This window comes from Microcebus murinus, chromosome 18 (assembly GCF_040939455.1).
Source record: "Microcebus murinus isolate Inina chromosome 18, M.murinus_Inina_mat1.0, whole genome shotgun sequence".
NCBI classification, from domain to species: domain Eukaryota; kingdom Metazoa; phylum Chordata; class Mammalia; order Primates; family Cheirogaleidae; genus Microcebus; species Microcebus murinus.
The window spans coordinates 16,500,621-16,522,017 of record NC_134121.1 but is presented as its reverse complement, the minus strand read 5'-3'; the positions used below and the strand labels follow the sequence as shown (position 1 = coordinate 16,522,017).

The following is a 21,397-nucleotide window of genomic DNA, read 5'->3' as shown; positions in this document are numbered from 1 at the left end:
CTTTAAGCTCTGTAATCTTCAAGGATAGCTTTTAAAGCCCATTAGATCATGTGGTGTTCTTCATAAAACATATAAGATCTTGATTACATGAACAGATTGCTTAAAAATATGAGACATTAAATATATGGAAAATATCCAACTTTGTTATAAAAATGTTAAGAATAAGCTTTAGATATCTATATAATAAAAAATTAATGAGCCCAGTAGTTGTGAGGCCCTTGAAATTGGTATTCTTGCCCATTGCCAGTGACATTGTAAGTGAGTATGACAGTTTTAGAAAGCAATTAGGCAGCTGTGAAATATTCTTACTTTTTTTTTCAACCTCATTATCTGACTTCTGGGATAACTGTCATAGGTAATTCAGGAAGCATTGATGTTCATCATAGTTTTATTTGTAATTGTGAAATAAAATGAATAAGAGTGGAGAAAAATAAAATAGGACTGCTTTCCAGACCAAACAAAAATATATAACACAGAAAATTGCCTTAAGAAATAAAAAATCTAATTTAAACATTGAATTTAAAAGTTTGCTTTATACTGAACCCTTTTAGCACATCAAAACATTTAACATTGGCTTTAACTCAGTGCTGTCTGGCTATAAGAGTGCTTTACTGTGTGAGTCAGGCAGTTTCCTGAGTTTAGGAAAGTATAATAGTAATGTCTTTAAATGTCCCTAGACTCTCCTCCAGTTGTAATAAGCATGTTTTGATCCTACTGTAAAGTTTGCTTTTAGGAGTGATCTGCTTCAAAGCAAATGGTCTTTGTGGCTTTGGTAAATCAGACACATACCAAGATAGCTCATCTGTAGATGAGCCTGTGGCATTATTAGATAAATGTGTATCCTTTACAAAACTACTCAGGTGAGCCTGTGGTTCTATAGATAGAACCTGTGGCATTTATTAGTTTTCTTTATGAAAGTTATTCTTGAAGTGTGTCATGGAGGAGAGGTCCAAGGTGGTGGTGGCATATGTGGATCTTTCGTGTTTAATTGCTTGTTTTGCCTGGCAGTCCTGCTCATTGCCTGGGTGTATGTGTGATTGCCTAAATCTGGGGTTGTAGCAGCTGAAACTGCTTGGGAAACTTATGTCATGTGATACCTGGAAGCACTCACACTGCATGGCTGGCCAAAAATTTGAGGGAGATTGGAAATAGGCTCTTGTAAACGAGTGTATAAATACCATAAAAGCTATGTTTCAAATGGTTGAACGTTTTTCCACACTAACAAACTTGATAAAATCATTTTGTGAATTTACTGGTGTTTTGTTTTTTTCAAAATTATTCCCTTTATATAACAAATGTTGAGTGGCAGGCACTTTTCAAGGTTTACTGATACAACAGTGAACAAAATTAAATTCTGGCTTGCATGGAACTTACATTCTTAGAAATACTGACTTTCTAAGCTCTATAATTTTCCTTTGAAGTTCTTGTCTAATTGATAGTTCTTAAAATGCGAAACAAACACAACTTTATGCTGTTAATTATTTTTTTTTTGTTTGTTTTTTTTGTTTTTTTTTTTTTTTTTTTTTTTTTTTTTTGAGACAGAGTCTCGCTTTGTTGCCCAGGCTAGAGTGAGTGCCGTGGCGTCAGCCTAGCTCACAGCAACCTCAAACTCCTGGGCTCGAGCGATCCTTCTGTCTCAGCCTCCCGAGTAGCTGGGACTACAGGCATGCGCCACCATGCCCGGCTAATTTTTTATATATATATCAGTTGGCCAATTAGTTTCTTTCTATTTATAGTAGAGACGAGGTCTCGCTCTTGCTCAGGCTGGTTTTGAACTCCTGACGTTGAGCAATCCGCCCGCCTCGGCCTCCCAGAGAGCTAGGATTACAGGCGTGAGCCACCGCGCCCGGCCTATGCTGTTAATTATTATAAGAATTTTAGCACATGTTGATGAAATATAACAGGTATTATATAACAAGTATTTAACAAGTATTGGGATATACAACTCTTATGTACCCATAATAAATAAAAATAAAAAATTTAGGCCGGGCAAGGTGGCTCACGCCTGTAATCCTAGCACTCTGGGAGGCCAAGGCAGGCAGATTGCTCGAGGTCAGGAGTTCAAAACCAGCCTGAGCAAGAGCGAGATCCCGTCTCTACTATAAATAGAAAGAAATTAATTGGCCAACTAATATATATAGAAAAAATGAGCCAGGCATGGTGGCGCATGCCTGTAGTTCCTGCTACTCGGAAGGCTGAGGCAGGAGGATCGCTTGAGCCCAGGAGTTTGAGGTTGCTGTGAGCTAGCTGACGCCACGGCACTCACTCTAGCCTGGGCAAGAAAGTGAGACTGTGTCTCAAAAAAAAAAAAAAAAAAAATTTAGTAAGTATTTGGATATACAAAACTTTTGTTAAATTATACCTCATTCAAAAAAGTAAAACATTTTATGCCTGATACAATGTGCTGATAAAGACACGATCACTCCAGTAGGATTCTTGCCATAATTGCTTAATTTCAGTCTAATCATGAGAAAACCTTAAGCCCAGATTAACAAACCAGTGTTATCAAGTATGTCAAGGTCATGAAAGACAAGAGAGACTTAGGAACTATTGCAGATTGGGGAAGACTAAGGAGATAAAACACCTGAATGTACTGTGGAATCGTTGATTGGACTCTGGACCATAAAAAGGACATTATTGGTAAAATGGCAAAATACAGTCTTTAGTTAGTTAATAGTATTGTTAATAGTACTGTATGTATTACTTAATTACCCAGTTTTGATAATTGTACTATGGTTATGTAAGATGTTAACATTAGGGGAAGATGGGTAAAGAGTGTAGGGAATACTCTTGCAACTTTTCTCTGTCTGAAATTATTTTAAAATAAAAAGTAAAGATACAGATTTGCTTTTTATTTCTTATTAAGTGTCAGGATACATTTAAGTGTGTTATATGTTAATTAGCTTGATTTAACCATTTTATAATATATGCATATATAAAATAGCACATATACTGTAAATATATACAATTTTTATTTATCAACTATACCCTAATAAAAAATAAAGAAGAAAAGATCTAAGTTTATGAAGATTTGATTGATCAGTTGAGAAGAGAAAGAAAATGACTATTAGGTCAACACAGTATAACAAATCTTGAATTCTGGAGGAGAGCACAATATTTACTTCTTTGTTAAGTAAAGCAGTTTGCTTTAGGTGAAATGATTTGTTTATAGCTTCTCTGTAGCACTTTCCCCAAAGCAGCTAACACTATGAGAGGTTCCAGTGCATTAGAACGGCTATTTTGAAGATAGACTTTCTTTCATGGTTTCTCAAGCAAAGATCTTGTGGTTCATTGGCACAAGAGCTTAGGGTGTGAGTCATTCAGCTCTCCTGGAATATGTCCTGGGTAGTGTTAAACCATTCCAAAGAGCAGAAAATGTCCTCCTTTCCTCCTTAACGTTCTGGTTAGGAAAGCTGTGCACTGAAGCACCACCTGGAGGGGTCGTGCTGTGTGCAGCGGAAAGAACATAAGTTTCCCAGACTCTGTGCTGAGGCATTCCAAGGTGCTTTAGCATACTCACAGAGAACTATGTGATACTTTGAATTTTCAAGAGAAGCACAGCAATACTCCACATCTAATGGCTACTATATGAACTGCTAAGCTCAAGGTTGTTCAGTTTCAATATTGGATCACTGTGTGGTCCTTTTGATGACATCCATGGTAGGTTTAAAATATGCTCACAAGTTCTTTGATATTCTTCCCTTCAAGGGTGGATTCAAATTATCCTCCTTTTAAATATAGGCTTGTGGTAGAAGTGACGTTACTTTAGCATTGGGTTCATCAAAGGTATTGTGACTTCCTCCTTGCTCTCTCTTTTGGATTGTTCACTTTGAGGGAAGTTAGTTGCCATGTTGGTTTTTTCTCACTGCTCTTTGGTTATGCTAAGTTTAAGTTGTCTTTGTGTTGGCTTATTTGAGATTTTGTTTGGGTTGATGAATTTTTCTTTTAATTTTTATGTTTAGCCAATTCAATGATTATCTTTTGTCTCTTTTTCTATTAATTATAAGACTGACTTTTTTATAGTAGGAATCAGGCTACATCACAGATATTTTGATAGGTACTGTTTTCTTTGTGATTAATTTCTAAATAGTCTATTGTAATAATAGCAGCAAATTTTTACATAGCAGTTACTATGTGGTGGAAGTGTTCTGAGTGCTTTACGTGCATTAACTCATTTATCTTTAGAACAACACTTTGAGGTGAGTACTGTTGTTTATTCCCATTTTAGAACAGCACAGAAATTTTAAATAATTTGGCAGGTCACAAAGCTAGTAAATGTCAGACCTGGGGTTTGAACCCAGGCAGTTTGGCTGCAGAATCTTTACCATTAACTATAATGCTGTGCTGCCTTAGTTTCTTTTTCTCTGTCTTTATTTCGGTATAATGAAAGTATAATAAACTGTCCACATTGAAAGTGTACAATTTGATTAATTTTGACATATGAATACACCTGTGAAACCATCACCACACTCAAGGTAACAGACATTTCCATCTCCCTAAATGTTTCCTCATGTTACTTTGCAATTCATCCCTTTTTCCATCTACATCTTTAAGCAATAACTGATCTGCTTTCAGGAATTATAGATTAGTTTGCATTTCCTAGGATTTATGAAAATGAAATCATAAAGCATATAGTGCCTTTTGTCTGGCTTCTTTTCACTTCTTTTACCGTAAAGAGATTCAAAACTCTCAGTATGTTGTTATGTGTTTTAATTATTCATTCCTTGTTATTGCTGACTAGTATTCCATTGTATCAAAATACCATATTTCTTTTATTCTTTTACCTGTTGATGGACATTTGTGTTCTTTCTAGTTTTTGGCTATTAGAAATAAAATTACTGTGTTCAGTTGGGTAAAGTCTTTGTGTAGACGTATGTTTTTGTTCTCTTGGGTAAATATATCTAGGAGGGAGTGTTTAATGTTAGGAAACTACCAAACTGTTTTCCCAAATGGAAGTACCATTTTACATTCCCACCAGCAGTGTATATGACAGTTTCAGTTGCTCCACATCCTTACTAATACTTGGTATGGTTAGGTTGTTTTGTTTTTTGTTTATAATTTTAGCCATTCTAATGGATATAGAGTGTATTGTGATTTTACTTGCATTCCCCTGATAATGAATGATGATGAGCATTTTGGTTGTGTTACTGACCATTTGTATATCTTCTTTTATGAAGTATTCACATCTTTTGCGCTTTTAAATTTGGATTGTATGTCTTCTTAGTATTGAGTTTTAAGAGTTCCGCATATAATTTGGACATAAGTTGTTTGTCTGAAAGCAAGCATCCTTGCCTTCTTCCTGATCTCAGGGAGGAACAATGAGATCTTTTATCATTATATATATTTTGTAGGTTTTTCATATATTAGGTCATTAAGTATGAAATGTCCGATTTCCTTAAGTACTAAGTTTCACAGTTGATATCTCTGACACTTTCACCTTGACATTCCTCGTTTTATTTTATTGTGAAGGTATATCCTCATTCTTTAAAATGCATAGTTTTTGGCCTGTGATTATCTTTCAAAATTTTTTTAGAGCAATTTTTGCGAAGTCATGAATAAATCAAAAATTTGTATTATTTTCAAATATGAGCTCCTTTGTGGAACCATATTTCACAGAACAGCACAGACAGCTCAGAATGTCAGTGAAGTGTTTCGGAAGGATGTGGCTAATGAATGCGTAGTATGTCGATGGTTCCAGAAGTTCTGTTCTGATGATTTTAATCTTGAAAATGAGCAATGTGGGTGACCTGAGACCAAGGTGAATAATGATGAGCTGAAAGCTGTAGTGGAAGTGAATCCATCTCAACCTATGAGAGAATTAACAGCAAGGTTTGGTGTTACTATCCAACAGTATTGGACCATGTGCAACAAGTGAGCACTGTAAAGAAGCTGGATAAATGGGCACTGCATGAATTAAATGAGCATCAGAACAGAAATTGTCTTGAAGCTTGCCTTTCTTTACTGTCATGACATAGAGGCAAACCATTTCTACACTCTTCTTGTTACGTGTGATGAAAAATTGATTCTTTTTGATAATCACAAGCATTCAGCACAATAGTTGGATAAAGAGGAAGTGCCGAAATACAGTCCAAATCTGAATATACGCCAAAAAAAAGCTAATGGTGTCTGTTTGGTGGTCCAGTGCTGGTATTATCCACTACAGTTTCATGAAACCTGGTCAGTCATTTACAGCTGATGACTACTGCAACCAATTGGACAAAATGATGAGAATGCTTGTAATTAAGCAGCCAAGATTAGTAAATACGGACAAGCCAATCCTCTTGCTAGACAAGGCTCAACCACACGCTGCATAAGCAATGCTGCTCAAACTACAGAGGCTGGACTTGGAAACTGTCTGTCATCTACCATATTGACCAGACCTTGTACCAACTGACTACTACTTCTTCCAGGCTTTGGACCACCTTTTTTTTTTTTTTTTTTTTTTTTTGAGACAGAGTCTTACCTTGTTGCCCAGGGTAGAGTGAGTGCCATGGCGTCAGCCTAGCTCACAGCAACCTCAAACTCCAGGGCTCAAGCAATCCTCCTGCCTCAGCCTCTAGAGTAGCTGGGACTACAGACATGTGCCACCATGCCCGGCTAATTTTTTCTATGTGTATATATTAGTTGGCCAATTAATTTCTTTCTATTTATAGTAGAGACGGGGGGTCTCACCCCCGTTTGAAACCCCTGACCTCAAGCAATCCGCCTGCCTCAGCCTCCCAGAGTGCTAGGATTACAGGCGTGAGCCACCACACCCGGCCTTTTTTTTTTTTTGTGACAGAGTCTCACTTTGTTGCTCAGGCTAGAGTGCGTGCTGTGGCATCAGTCTAGCTCACAGCAACCTCAATCTCCTGGGCTCAAGCCATCCTCCTGCCTCAGCCTCCCAAGTAGCTGGGACTATAGGCGTGCGCCACCATGCCCGGCTAATTTTTTGTATATATATTTTTAGTTGGATAATTAATTTCTTTGTATTTTTAGTAGAGGCGAGGTCTCGCTCAGGCTGGTTTCGAACTCCTGATCTTCCCGAGGCGGGATGCAATCTTCCCGCCTCGGCCTCCCAGAGTGCTAGGATTACAGGTGTGAGCCACCATGCCTGGCCTTGGACTACTTTTTTCAAGGAAAAATATTCAGTTCTTGCCAAGCTATGGAAAATGCCTTTTGTGATTGCATTGCCACTCGTTCCTCAGGCTTCTTTGCTGCTGACATAAACAAGCTACTGTTTTTTTTGTTTGTTTGTTTGTTTGTTTGTTTGTTTTTGAGACAGAGTCTCACTCTCTTGTCTGAGTGCCGTGGCATCAGCCTAGCTCACAGCAACCTCAAACTTCTGGGCTCAAGCGATCCTTCTGCCTCAGCCTCCTGAGTAGCTGAGACTACAGGCATGCACCACCATGCCTGGCTAATTTTTTCTAGTTTTGGTTGTTTGGCTAATTAATTTCTTTTCTTTTCTTTTCTTTTCTTTTCTTTTCTTTTCTTTTCTTTTCTTTTCTTTTCTTTTCTTTTCTTTTCTTTTCTTTCTTTTTTTTTTTTTTTTAGTAGAGATGGGGTCTTGCTCTTGCTCAGGCTGGTCTTGAACTCCTGAGCTTAAGCAGTCCCCCTGTCTCAGCCTCCCAGAGTGCTAGGATTACAGGCGTGAGCCACAGTGCCCAGCCAACAAGCTACTGTTAAGGTGGCAAAACTGTGTAGATATTGCATACTTTGATTAATTGTACTGCTTCTTGTTTGAGATATAATAAACTAAACTACACGTTGGATTTAAAATCGGACATTTCATATTTAATGACCTAATATGTGCTTTATCAATTTGAGTTTTCCTAGTTTTTTCTGAGACAAGTTATATGAATTGGTTTTGAATTTTGCCACTTTCTATCTACTGAAAGTATATAATTTTTTTATGCTGTTAATATAATGAATTACAAATGTTAAACTAAGCTTATATTCCTCGGATAAAACCTGCTTTGGTCATTATGGATAATCCTTTTGCATATATGTTATTGGATCCTGTTTGCTAATATTTTGTTAAAGATTTTTATGTCAGTAGTCATGACGGATATTGATACATAATTGTCTTTTTTGTTGCAATGTCTCTGTCAGATTTTACTATTATGGTTATGCAGGCCTTATTTAATGAGTTTGGTGGTGACCCTCATTCTCTATTTTCTGAAAAGCTTTTCTAAGATTGGTGTTATTGTTTATTTCTTGAATGTTTGATAACATTCACTACTGAAATAATCTTGAGACGAGTTTGCATTTTGGAAAGGTTTTTGAAAATAAATTTCTTTCATAGATATAAGGCTATTCAGATTTTGTTTCTTCTGTGTCAGTTTTGGCAAGTTATATTTTTCAGAAACTTGTCCGTTTCATCTGAGTTGTTAAATTAGTATAAAGTTGTTTGCAGTTTTCTCTTATTGTCCTTTTAATATCTGTAACAATAACTCCTCTTTCATTCCAGGTATTGGTGACTTATGTTCTCTCTCTTTCTTTTTCCTGATCAGTCTAGTTAGAAGTTTCCCAATTTTATTATCTTTTCAAAGAATCAGCTTTTGGCATTATTAATTTTCTGTACTGTCTGTTTTCTATTTTACTGATTTCTGCCTTTTCCTTTTTACTTTGGAGGAAGTAAGTGTTCTCTGTCTTTTTCTAGTTTCTTAAAGTAGTGGAACCTTAGATAATTTATTTTAGATCTTCTTTTCTAATACAGTATTTAAAGCTCTGAGTTTCCCTTTAAGGACTTCTCTAGCTGTATCCTGTGAATTTTGCTAAGTTGTATTTTCATTATCATTTAGTTCAGGCAATTTTCTGATTTTCATTATGATTTCCTCTTTGACCTATGAACTGTTTAGCAGTACGTTGCTTAATTTCCTGATATCTAGGATTTTCCTAGATACTTTTTAATTGTTATTGTTAGAGAATATACTTTATGTGATTTTGATCTTTTAAATTTTATTAGTACTTGTTTTATGACTAAACCTGTGGTCTGTCTTGGTGAATATACCATGAGCACTTGGAATGAAAGTGTATACTGCAGTTGTTGGATATAGTATTCTTTTTATTTTTTACTTCTGATTGATTTTATTTTTTACTATTGATTGATTGATTGAGACAGAGTCCCACTCTGTTGCCCTGGCTAGAGTGCCATGGCGACAGCCTACCTCACAGCAACCTTAAAGTCCTGGGCATTTGTTCTTTTTTATAGTTTATCTGCTATAAAAAAATTACCTTTTCATTTCAAGTTTATTTTCCTTTAACTCCTGGAGTATAGTTATACTTAAAGCTTTTAAGTCTTAGATAAATCCAACATCTGGCTCTTCCCAGGGTTGGCATCTGTTGATTGTCTTTTCCCTTCAGAAATGGTCACATTTTCCTGGTTCCTTTCCATGTCAAAGAATTTTGGATTTTACCCTGGACCTTGTCATATGTTCTGTTATGCTACGTAGATTATGGGTCCTGTATAAACTTCTGGAAAATGTTTAATATCGTTAAATCCAGATTGCAAGTTCTGTTACACCTTCTGTGGGTAGATGTAATTTAGATTTTATATAAATTACACCTTCTGTGGGTAGATTTAATATTTTTCAGTTCTTAAAGCTGGATTGGGACTGTTTCTTGAGTGTGAGTGGCTTAGAGGTCAGCCTGACACTTGTGTGGGCTCATTTACAGAATTAGGAAATTTCCTTCTCAGGCTCTCTTACTCTGGAATTCTCTCCTTACTATTGGGTCTGCTGGGGCTCTTTTTCCTGGTTCATCTGGCCAGAAAGAAGGAGCCTTTGCCATTGCCAGGGTTGCTGAGGCAGTTCTGCATCTTTACTGGAGTTCATCCTCAGAGCAAAGCCATCGATGAAAAAAAATTGGGAAACTCTTCTGTGTGGTTGCTTCTTCAAGTTTTGCCTCCCTCCACAGTTTATCTGCTGTTGTTTACTTTTCCAAATCCTCAGGTAGTTGTTTTTTGCTTTGTCAAGAGTTTTTGGCTATAATGGATTAAAATGAGATGGGTTGTTATGCTGCCATAACTGAAGTAGAACCTCTATCCTTTTCTTTCTATCTTTCTTTCTTTTTTTTTTTTTTGAAACAGAGTCACACTCTGTTGCCTGGGCTAGAGTGCCGTGGTGTCAGCCTAGCTTACTGCAACCTCAAACTTCTGGGCTCAAGCAATCCTCCTGCCTTAGCCTCCTGGGCAGCTGGGACTACAGGCATGCACCACCGTGCCCAGCTAATTTTTTCTATTTTTAGTTGTTTGGCTAATTTCTTTCTATTTATAGTAGATATGGGGTCTCGCTCTTGCTCAGGCTGGTCTTGAACTCCTGAGCTCAAGCAGTCCTTCTGCCTCGGCCTCCCAGATGCTAGGATTATAGGCGTGAGCCATCACACCCAGCCCTTTTATTTCTTTTTGATTCAGGATTATTTAGAAGTGTGGTTTGGGGTTTTATTTATTTTATTTTTTTTATTTTAGTGTATTATGGGGGTTCATGTGTTAAGATTATGTATATTGGCCATTCCCCCTCTCCCCCTTTGAGTCCGAGCTTCAAGCGTGTCCATCTCCCAGACGTTGCACATCTTACTTGTGTTTGTATATACCCATCTCCTCCTCCCCCCTCCCACCCGCCTGACACCTGATAAATGTTATTCCTATATGTCCACTTAGGTGTTGGGGTTTTATTTTATTTCCAAGAGGTTATATTTCAGGGTACCTTCTTAAACTGATTAATTAGAATGTTTTTATTAATAAAATATGCAGTCTACCAAGTTTTAATTTTATGAAACTAAAAGAGAATTTAATTAAACCAGAGTTGTCGTAGGAGATTCAAAACACCTTTCTCAACTTTTGACAGATTACATAGAATATTTATAAAGCAAAATTAATTTACTTGGTATGTTTCATTTAATGGTTAATTCCATACAGATAAGTTTATTCCCATTCTTTTCAAGTGTCTTATAAAATATTAATTTAAAATCAAAACAAAACAAAAAACCAGGCTGGGCAAGGTGGCTCATGCCTGTAATCCTTGCACTCTGGGAGGCCGATTGAGCTCTGGAGTTTGAGACCAGCCTGAGCAAGAGTGAAACCCGTCTCTATTGAAAATAGAAAAAATTAACTGGACATGGTGGGACGTACCTGTAGTCCCAACTACTCAGGAGGCTGAGGCAGGAGGATTGCTTGGGCCCAGGAGTGTGAGGTTGCTGTGAGCTAGGCCGATGCCGTGGCACTCTAGCCTGGGCAACAGAGCAAGACTATGTCTCAAAAAAAAAACCAAAAAACAAACAAAAAAAACCCACACCAGGCCATATAGAAAATCTCAAGTTCTCCAAAGGTTTTTACGTGCATCCTGGACTGCAGTGAAACAAAGAAGTTTGGGTGTTTTCCTTTTCCTCCTTGTAGTCACAGATTTTCCTAGGTTGTGTGCTCAGCCTATTGATTAAACTGCCCTTTATAAAATTAATAAAGGGCCACAAGGTGGGAACTGTGGTAGGGGCCTGGACTCTGCAAAGGTATACGCATAGTTAAAATATATATATAACCAGCCACTGTCTCTAGCTTGCTTTCTTGTAATTGCTTACTACTCAGGAGTCATATAAGCTGGTGGTCTTAAAGATTCTTAGCTTTCTTCATTGCTCCCATAGATAACATAACCTTTGTGAAACCTAAGGCTAGTTTTAGAGATATCTTCCAGGCCCTACATTCCAGTGGAATGAATGACCTACCCAGATCAGTGGCCCATACTGAGGAACTGACTCAACTGGTCTTGTGACCCCACCCGAGAACCAACTCAGCAAAGACGACAATTTCTACACTCTTATGATTTCACCCTAAACCCAGCCAATCAGTAGACCTAGTTGCCTAGTCTTTTGCCCATCAAACTATCTTTAAAAACCCTTTCTCCCTAAATTCCCTTGGAGACAGATTTGAGAATTTCTTCCCATCTCCTTGCAGGGTGCCTGTAGTATTAAACTTTCTCTACTTTAACCCCTGCTGTCTGAGTATATTGGCTTCACCTTGAACAGCCAGAAGTGGGAACCTGGTTGGGCTGTAACACTGAGGGGAGGACTGTCTGTAGCAGCAGATATTCTAAGCAGGACATGGTGACCAATTGCTTTCTCTTCTGAGACTGCTCCTTTTAAAGAGAACTCCTGGTTTATGAGGTCATCTGACTTTTACAGCCACTTGCTTAAGTAGATTGGAAGCAAACAGGCTGGATGATTTGCCTAAAAGTACATAGTTGTAAGCGCATAGCCTCCTTCCCATTCACTGTTCTGTGTACACCCTTATACCACGGGCTGTTTAGTCTGAGTCTCCAAATGAATTTATTCTCAATGTATTTTGGAGATTAAAGGAAGAGTCAAGGTAGGAGTGGGAAAGCTTAGCAATCACTTGAGCCTCATTTTATTTGAAATATCGAGGCTTCCTAGGAAATCTCTGTGGATGGTGGCTTACCATTTTTCAAAAAATTATTTAGGTTTTGGTTTATTACTTGCAAGGTCAGGTTTACTGATTTGAATAATTTAGAGATAGTTATGAAAGGAAACTAGCCAAATTTTCAAACAGATTAAAGAAACTGCTGTAAGGATGCTATTTGAGGGTGGTGGTGTTGGGTGTTCTCTCATCAGGTAGAAATATGCTGTCTTTCAAAGATAAGACCGTATGAGAGTAATAGTATATGTCTTGGCACTTTTGGTAACTCTGGTCTCAAACTCCTGACCTCAAGTAATCCTCCCACCTCGGCCTCCCAGTGTGCTAGGATTACAGGTGTAAGTCACCATGCCCCATTTTTGGTAACTCTAGACAAATCACATGGTTTACATCTTTTTTCTCATTAAGATGACTACTAAGATACTAAATCCAATTTATAAAATTTGCTTAAAAATTCAGCCTACTTCCAAGATCTACTCTCTATACCATAAACAGCTTTAGTTGAAGTATCTCTCCTTAGGTAAATTGTTTAAATAAAACTAATTAGCTTTCTGTCTGATTTTAAAATGCAATTACTACCTTACTAAGTAAGAGAAAAAAGAAAAACTTTAGCATAGTGACTACAGTACTGTGCCTTTTGTTTCTTTTAATATCGGATTGTTTTAGAAGATGATGGTGAATTAATCTGGTTGCAAATAAATCATGAGTCTTTAATTCCACTCACTTGGCATTACTCCCTTCAAACTCCTCTGCACTGTAGTTGAAAGAGAGAAGGTTAATCAGAGCTAATTTCTGTGTCTTACTTACTAAGTTAATATGGTGTTCTGGTCCTTGTTGCACCTTTCCTAGATAATCAAGAATTGAGTATAATTTTTTTTTTTTTTTTGAGACAGAGTCTCGCTTTGCACAGGCTAGAGTGAGTGCCGTGGCGTCAGCCTAGCTCACAGCAACCTCAAACTCCTGTGCTCAAGCAATCCTGCTGCCTCAGCCTCCCGAGTAGCTGGGACTACAGGCATGCGCCACCACGCCCGGCTAATTTATATATATATATATATATATATATATATATATATATATATATTAGTTGGCCAATTAGTTTCTTTCTATTTATAGTAGAGACGGGGTCTTGCTCTTGCTCAGGCTGGTTTCGAACTCCTGACCTCGAGCAATCTGCCCGCCTCGGCCTCCCAGAGTGCTAGGATTACAGGCTTGAGCCACCGTGCCCGGCCGAGTATAATTTCTTAAACATTAGCAGGCATCAAAGTCGCATGGAGGACTTTGATGTCGCATGGGGCCCAGAGTTTCTGATTCAGTAGGTCTGAGGTAGGCCATTCCCAGAGTTTCTGATTCAGTAGGTCTCAGGTAGGCCTGAGAATCAGATTTTCAAACACGTTCCCAGATGATGCTGGTTCTGGTATCACAGGCCCACACTTTGAGAACCATTTGTGTTGAACATGATATTAAGTGGTTGTCTGACCATCAGTCTCCTTATTCTGACTAATCAAGAGTTGATTCTAATTGAAATAATAATTTAGATATTTTATACTATGATTTTTATTCCAAGCATTCTCCCAAGTTGCTCTACATTCCTTATTTATGTATTTATTTATTTATTTATTTATTTTTGAAACAGAGTCTCACTTTGTTGCCCAGGCTAGCGTGAGTGCCATGGCGTCAGCCCAGCTCACAGCAACCTCAAACTCCTGGGCTCAAGCAATCTTGCTGCCTCAGCCTCCCGAGTAGCTGGGACTACAGGCATGCGCCACCATGCTCGGCTAATTTTTTCTCTATATATTAGTTGGCCAATTAATTTCTTTCTATTTCTAATATAGACGGGGGTCTCACTCTTGCTCAGGCTGGTTTCGAACTCCTGACCTTGAGCAATCCGCCTACCTCAGCCTCCCAGAGTGTTAGGATTACAGGCGTGAGCCACTGCACCCGGCCTACATTCCTATTTTAACTTAAAAAAATTGTAAAAGTAATGCTTGTTCATTAAATAAACAGGAGAAATATGCTAAAAGAAAAATTACTTATGAATTCTACCTGGGTTGATATTTTAGTGTATATCCTTCCAGTAGAGATAGACACACAAATCTGTGTGGTATGTATAGATATATGTGTGTATATATATATATATATATATACAAGTGTGTGTGTATACACACACACACATATAATCCACATAGATATCTAATAAAAATGAGATATAAGTCATGTATTTTTAGCCTGCTATGTAGTAATTATATTTTTATGTTGAATATAGATCTATATAGTTTTTTTTTTTTTTTTTGAGACAGAGTCTCGCTTTGTTGCCCAGGCTAGAGTGAGTGCCGTGGTGTCAGCCTAGCTCACAGCAACCTCAAACTCCTGGGCTCAGGCAATCCTCCTGCCTCAGCCTCCCAAGTAGCTGGGACTACTGGCATATGTACCACCATGCCAGGCTAATTTTTTATATATATATATATATATATATATATATATATATATATTAGCTGGCCAATTAATTTCTTTCTATTTATAGTAGAGATGGGGTCTCACTCTTGCTCAGGCTGGTTTAGAACTCCTGACCTCTAGCAATCCGCCCACCTCGGCCTCCCTGAATGCTAGGATTACAGGCGTGAGCCACCATGTCTGGCAGATCTATATAGTTTTAACTGCTTCAAGTTTTTCCAGTGTGTCAATATATTATAATTTATTTAATCTCTTTTCCATTGCTGATTTTTGTTCCAGTTTTTCATTATTAATAATATTGTGCTGAATATCTTTGTACATACCATATTTGCCCAATTATTTTGTTAGGATGATAATTTACATGTATAATTGCTCAGTGAAAGGTTATAAACTTAAAAAAAAAAAATCTTTGCTAGTCTAAAAGACCAAAAAATATACTATAGTTTGGTTATTGGTAAGGTTTATTGGCTATTTTTATCTTTGTGAATTACCTATTTATATCCATTGCTCATTTTTCCATTTTTATTTGTAAGATCTTTTTATTAGAATGTTAACTTTTTGTAGAATGTTTCAAATATTTTCCCTAATTTATGTGACATATATTTAGTTGATTTCATTTCCCCTACAACCATCTCCTGTAAAACTTTAACATTTTCTGGAGTCAGATGCTGCCCGGACCACTTACTCACCATTTTTAATGGCTGTGTAATATTTCTTTGAGTTGAGTGTACCATAATTTACTTTATTAGCCTCAAATTTTGGGGGTCCCTCAAAAACCCTAAGCATGTTATCTGGTGCTTTTTCAGTTTTTCTCTCTACTTTTCTTTCTTTAATCAGATGCTAACCCTGAAGTGACAATGACAATGCTTCGCTGGATCTATACGGATGAGTTGGAGTTCAGAGAGGATGATGTGTTCCTGACTGAATTGATGAAACTAGCAAATCGGTTTCAGCTACAGCTCCTTAGGGAGAGGCAAGTCACAGCAGATATATTCAAGCACCTCAGATGGTGGTGGCTGAGCTTTAATTATGCCAAGCTCTGGGAAAACAGCTTCTTCTGCTAATGTAAATAACTTTTGCAAGGTGTTCTTTTAAAGGCAATGGTAGGGAGAGAATTTATCTCCCTTACTTTGTGTTATCTTGTAAGCTAAATTTTGCTAAAGTTTTTCAGTATTCTCTTTTCTTTCACTGGTCTGTTACCTGAGGTTACTTATTTGTGTAAACTGATAAATTGAGTATGAAATAATATGTTCCAGTGTCTAAACTCTCAACTTTCCCTCCCATACTGTTTCCTTTGACATTTTATTCTACTTTCTGATATATCTAATGAAATGAAGTCCTTGGTCATATTCTCTTTGTTGGAAACACATTAATGCCTAAATTAATACTTGAGAGTATGGTTCAGATAAGTTTCATAGCTCTAAGTGTTTTGGAGATCTCACTTCATTTAAGGAGATAGCATGCTGTGTTTTTTTATGTTGCATTTTCTCTGTTGCTGTCCCAAGTTGGCATTTTAGAACAACAGAAAACAAAACGTTCACCAAATGATGAACGTTCACATGGTGAACATTCACACAAAATGTCCTGGAGCATCTGTTGGCGATACAGCTTTTGGTAGTCAGCTTGGTTGACAGAGTGTGTTTTTAGGTCACTTAGTGATCATTTGTATTCTCTTGAGTACATAAAGGAATGGCTTTTCTCCTGGGTGGGTGAAGAGATGGTCTCAGCCATCAAGCCACCTCTTGCTGTGTTGCCCTCAGAAAGCCTAGAGAGACTTTGCTACCTAGAGCTGCTTGCTGTTTTCACCGTGGGGCTGATGGTTTTCCCCTGGGGTGGCTCGCTGTACTTCACATGAGTCCGTGGAGGTTTCTCCTGTCTATGTGGGCTGATGTGGGCTTGAGTGTATTTTAATATCTAAAAGAACTAAAAAACAACAAAAAAACAGGTCCAAGATCTGTAGGCACATATAATATTAGGTTGTTAGCAAAGCTAACTTCACAATTAACTCTTTCATTTGTTCATTTGTTTTAGTGATTTTTGGTGAGAGTGAAATGAGACTGATTTTAATTAGTTGGTGATTTATGTCTTATTTTCAGATTTCCTGAGCTTTTTCCAATTGATCTTGTCAAACTTGCTTATAAATTAAATTGCTTTGATAAAAATGCCCCGGGGTGGGTAGTTTAGATAATTGTAATCTGTGTAATGGATTCTTTAATTAAAGTGTTTGTTGTTTATTGACCGAGTAGGCTTTGTAACTGTCAACATCACCAGATGCTCACTTTTGTGTTTTTGGATGTGAGTATTAAGTTGTTATCTTTCATGGCTTTCTTAAGAGCTGGGATGGAAGAGACTCAGGAGTGGAGTCAAGTGTTGGCTTTTAAAGGGTCGCAGGGTGCCCACTGCTGTCTGCAGAAGAAATTACACATTTGAGATGGAAAGTGAAAGGGCCGTGACAAATGCATGCAGTTCGTTATGAAGCAGGTGTTGCTCATTTTTGTAATGTAGGGATCTCAGTGGTTTTGGAATGCTATTACCAATTTAATGAAAAGGAAATTTTTTGGTAACTATTATCAGGAAAATACTCTTTTAAAAAAATGAAAAGAAATTAAAAGAAGAGAACAATAATGTATACTAAAAAATGGCAATTAAGAATATTGTTTCCCGATTATAAAAGTATACATGTTCAGTGTATGGTATTTGGAAAATGTAGAATGATATAAAGAAAAAAATCATTTGTAATTCAGCCACTCTACTTTTTGTTGTTTTTCCTTGTAGTAATTTTCCGTGTCTCTCACATACACTCAAGATTGATATGAAAACTAGATAGGAGTTTGTGGGACACTTAAATATATGTATGCTTGATTTTGTACTTTCAAAATTAGGTTTGTTGTTTTTATGCATCTGTATCTTTTTTGTACTCTGAGATTAAAAACATACATTAATAACAATAAGGCGGGGTGCAGTGGCGCACACCTGTAATCCTAGCCCTCTGGGAGGCCAAGGCGGTGGATTGTTTGAGCTCAGGAGTTCGAGACCACCCTGAACAAGAGCAAGACCCCGTCTCTACTAAAAATAGAAAGAAATTAGCTGGACAACTAAAAATATATATAAAAAATTAGCCTGGTATGGTGGCGCATGCTACTTGGGAGGCTGAGACAGAAGGATTGCTTGAGCCCAGGAGTTTGAGGTTGCTGTGAGCTAGGCTGATGTCACAGCACTCTAGCCCGGGCAACAGAGCAAGACTCTGTTTCAAAGAAACAAAAACATTAATAACAAAAAAAATTCCCTTTGGGGGAAAGTTAGTCTGTCTTGCTACTTTTCAAAGAGAAGATATGAGCCAGGAATCTAAATTTTTAAATAAAGTTATGTGTTCTTCAGTGGTGTAAATCATGCCAATTACTATTTACTTTATCCAAATGGCAAATGGCACTTTTGGGGATTCTAGAATTAGTGGTGATGAAGTGCCTGCCAGTTTAAACAAAGATCTATCCTCATAAAACCTATCTGAGTCCCTTAGTGCGATGTCACTTAACAGGGCAAAGGAGAATGGGATTTCCAGATCCCCTCAGCATTTGCTGGTAAAAGTGCTTTGTCAAGTACTCTACAAGTGTGAGTCATTATTCCCTGAGATCATGCTGTGTATTAGGCTGCTTGGTGTTAGGATGTTAAGAAGGCAAGACCATGAATATTTATCATTGTAAAAGTGGTCAGAAGAGGATTTTTAGTCCTGGAAAGTTCTGATTTCATAGCTCAGTTCAGAGTGACTTTGTCAAACTTTGCTGTGGTGTGGTATGAGTTTGAAGAAACATGGTTCAGAAAACTGAGGCTTAGAAATACAATGCTGTTATATGTAACTTACTGGTTTTATTTATTATTATAGTAGCTTATTTCCTATAACCATTTACTCCCTGTCGTAATTTGTGCAAGTTATTTAACCTCTTTATGCTTTACTTTTTTTTTTTTTTTTTTTGGAGACAGAGTCTCTGTTGCCCGGGCTAGAGTGCTGTGGCATCAGCCTAGCTCACAGCAACCTATATTAGAATACCTTACTTAAAAAATGTCCTTGAAAGATGCTTCTTTACACTAAGTTTGCTGTGTTAGCTAAAAACAAAGCACCAGGTCTTTGTATAAGATAGGTGCCTGCATTTACTGCTAGATGAAGAAGGCGCTCCAAGATTATATTCTTGCTCTTAGCCTATGGTCTTATTTGTGAGGTTTTGAAAGTCTGTTCTTCATCCTTCCCAGCTCTTTCTTAGGACCTTCTTTCTTCCCCTGTCACTCCCTCTCATGGACTTTGTCCACTTCTGTTACCTAAAGCTCACCTGTTAAGTCTGGGAATTATCTGCTAGCCAGTTATTCTTATTTATAATAGGACTGAAATCCATTAATATCAGTTATTAAATTATGATTTCCTTTTACACTTCTTCTATTTTTCCTTACTAAAGGAATTTCAGGCCTTAGAGAATAAGGGGACAGCTAGGAGGGTGACTTCAGATCTATGGGCATATCTATTATGTACATCATGCTGTGCTAAGTATAACTAGTTTTCCTCCATCTTCCAAAACCCACAAAATTTCCTCAAACCTCTGAAATAGAACATCATCTTTATTTTCTAGAGATGGAGATGGGGCACAGAGAGCTCAAGTAGTTTGGTGCCTAAAGTTTAGTGTGTCTCAACTCAGGTCTTTTTCACTTTGTAGTTCATTTTTCTTTTTTTTTCTTTGAGACAGAGTTTCGCTTTGTTGCCCAGGCTAGAGTGAGTGCAGTGGCATCAGCCTAGCTCACAGCAACCTCAAACTCCTGGGCTCAAGCAATCCTGCTGCCTCAGCTTCCCGTGTAGCTGGGACTACAGGCATGCGCCACCATGCCCAGCTAATTTTTTTCTATATATATTAGTTGGCCAGTTAATTTCTATTTATAGTAGAGAAGGGGTCTCGCTCTTGCTCAGGTTGGTTTCGAACTCCTGAGCTCAAACGATCCGCCCGCCTCGGCCTCCCAGAGAGCTAGGATTATAGGCGTGAGCCACCGGGCCCGGCCTCACTTCGTAGTTCATTTTTTTCTCTTCACTGCATTCTGCCTTTGTGACAAGAAAAGAGTTTTTGTGGGGGCTGTGTGACAGGGGAAGCAATGGTGGGTTGTCTGGGAATGCCCTGATGCCACAGTAGGCCTCTGTGTCTGCCCTTGGGTGAACCTGATATGCGGGGACATGTGGAGGCAAGAGAGATGAAGGACCATGCTGTGGCCTTTCTCACATAGGCCTGGTTTTGTGGAAGACTCACTGAGGTTTCCAGGAATTCTGGGGTAGAGGAAGCATGGGTCTTTCCAATGCTGTATTTTCTAGGCTAGTATGCGGTGCCTGTTTTGTGTTACCAGAAGCCTATATGTCTGTGTGCGGCTCTATCTTCCCTGATGTAGTTGAAGTTCTCTTATTAATGATTCTGAAAGAGTCCTGTTGTTGTTTCCTAGCTTTATGGGGAACATCCTTGTAGCCAGTTTTTCTGTTTTGGTGTACTATGGTTTTGTTGTTGTTATAGCAGAAATAGGATTTTTGTGTGTATGCATATACAATGGTTTGACTCTTAATTGTTTCTGTGCATTATAGATATTCTGGGTGGACTTTTAAAATACAGATTTATTGAGTTATAATTCACACACCATACAAATTCATCTTTTGGTAGGACTTTTAAGGAGGTATTAATTTATTGAGGCATAGAGCCTTACATTTGAAACTATTTTAAGCCACACTTTTTGCATAATAGAGTTGTGCTACTGGGAACTACAGAGGTGTCTTATACAATTAAATATGAAAGAACTAAAGTTGATCCACTGTGATTCTAAGATTACCTGTATAGAATTCACCTGATCAGTGAATTTTATATGTTACTATTAAGGCAATTGTGGTATTTTGGTTAGCAAATTTATTTGCAGGTTATTTTGATTCTGACCAGAATTGAGCACTAAAATATCAGAATGAAATTCTGGTACTTTTAAAATATGGAAGCCCAGCTATATTTATTCATAACTACTTTGCTTAACCTTATGTCATAGTGTTCTTGGACATAGCCAGCCAGTACACAGATTATTGCTTTAGTTTGTTCATTTATGAATATATTTGTCCTAATAACACTGCTCATAATTAATATTCTCTTGTAGATGTGAGAAAGGTGTTATGTCTCTGGTGAATGTCAGGAACTGTATTCGCTTCTACCAGACTGCAGAGGAACTGAATGCCAGCACACTGATGAACTACTGTGCAGAAATCATTGCAAGTCACTGGGTGAGCGAGAGGTTGAGGGGCATGGACAAATCAGTCTCACTGGCAGTCAGAACACTTAGGCTTGGGAGGTGGTTCTGTGGAAAGTTAACCTCTCTGGCATCTGGTTTTCTCTTGTTACAAAATGTAAGAATAAGTAGTTGGATTAGATGATCTGTGAGACTGTTTTCAGTTCTGAAAGTCTGTTAGTTCTGTGATTTCAGAGTGGAGGGGCAGAAGATAGCTCAGGTCCAGAAACAAGTTTGGAAGGAAGGGCACCTGCCTTAGCC

The 21,397-nt window shown here is 37.8% G+C and overlaps 1 protein-coding gene and 1 long non-coding RNA gene across 6 annotated transcripts in view; one reads left to right on the top strand and one right to left on the bottom strand.

Moving 5' to 3' along the window:
• ANKFY1 (ankyrin repeat and FYVE domain containing 1) overlaps positions 1-21,397 on the top strand; it is a 92,281-nt gene that overhangs the window by 28,859 nt on the left and 42,025 nt on the right. For 4 of the 5 annotated variants that reach the window (XM_020280924.2, XM_012779192.3, XM_075994228.1 and 1 more), the window contains exons 4-5: positions 15,692-15,827; positions 21,008-21,131. In XM_020280924.2, the coding sequence (XP_020136513.2) occupies positions 15,692-15,827; positions 21,008-21,131 (260 nt within the window). The remainder of the gene's footprint in view (positions 1-15,691; positions 15,828-21,007; positions 21,132-21,397) is intronic. The other variant, XM_075994229.1, reaches the window with a different exon arrangement.
• Positions 9,014-21,397, bottom strand: part of LOC142861921 (uncharacterized) — a 29,872-nt gene continuing 17,488 nt past the window's right edge. The window contains exon 3 of the long non-coding RNA XR_012913035.1: positions 9,014-9,965. This is a non-coding gene — a long non-coding RNA (uncharacterized LOC142861921). The remainder of the gene's footprint in view (positions 9,966-21,397) is intronic.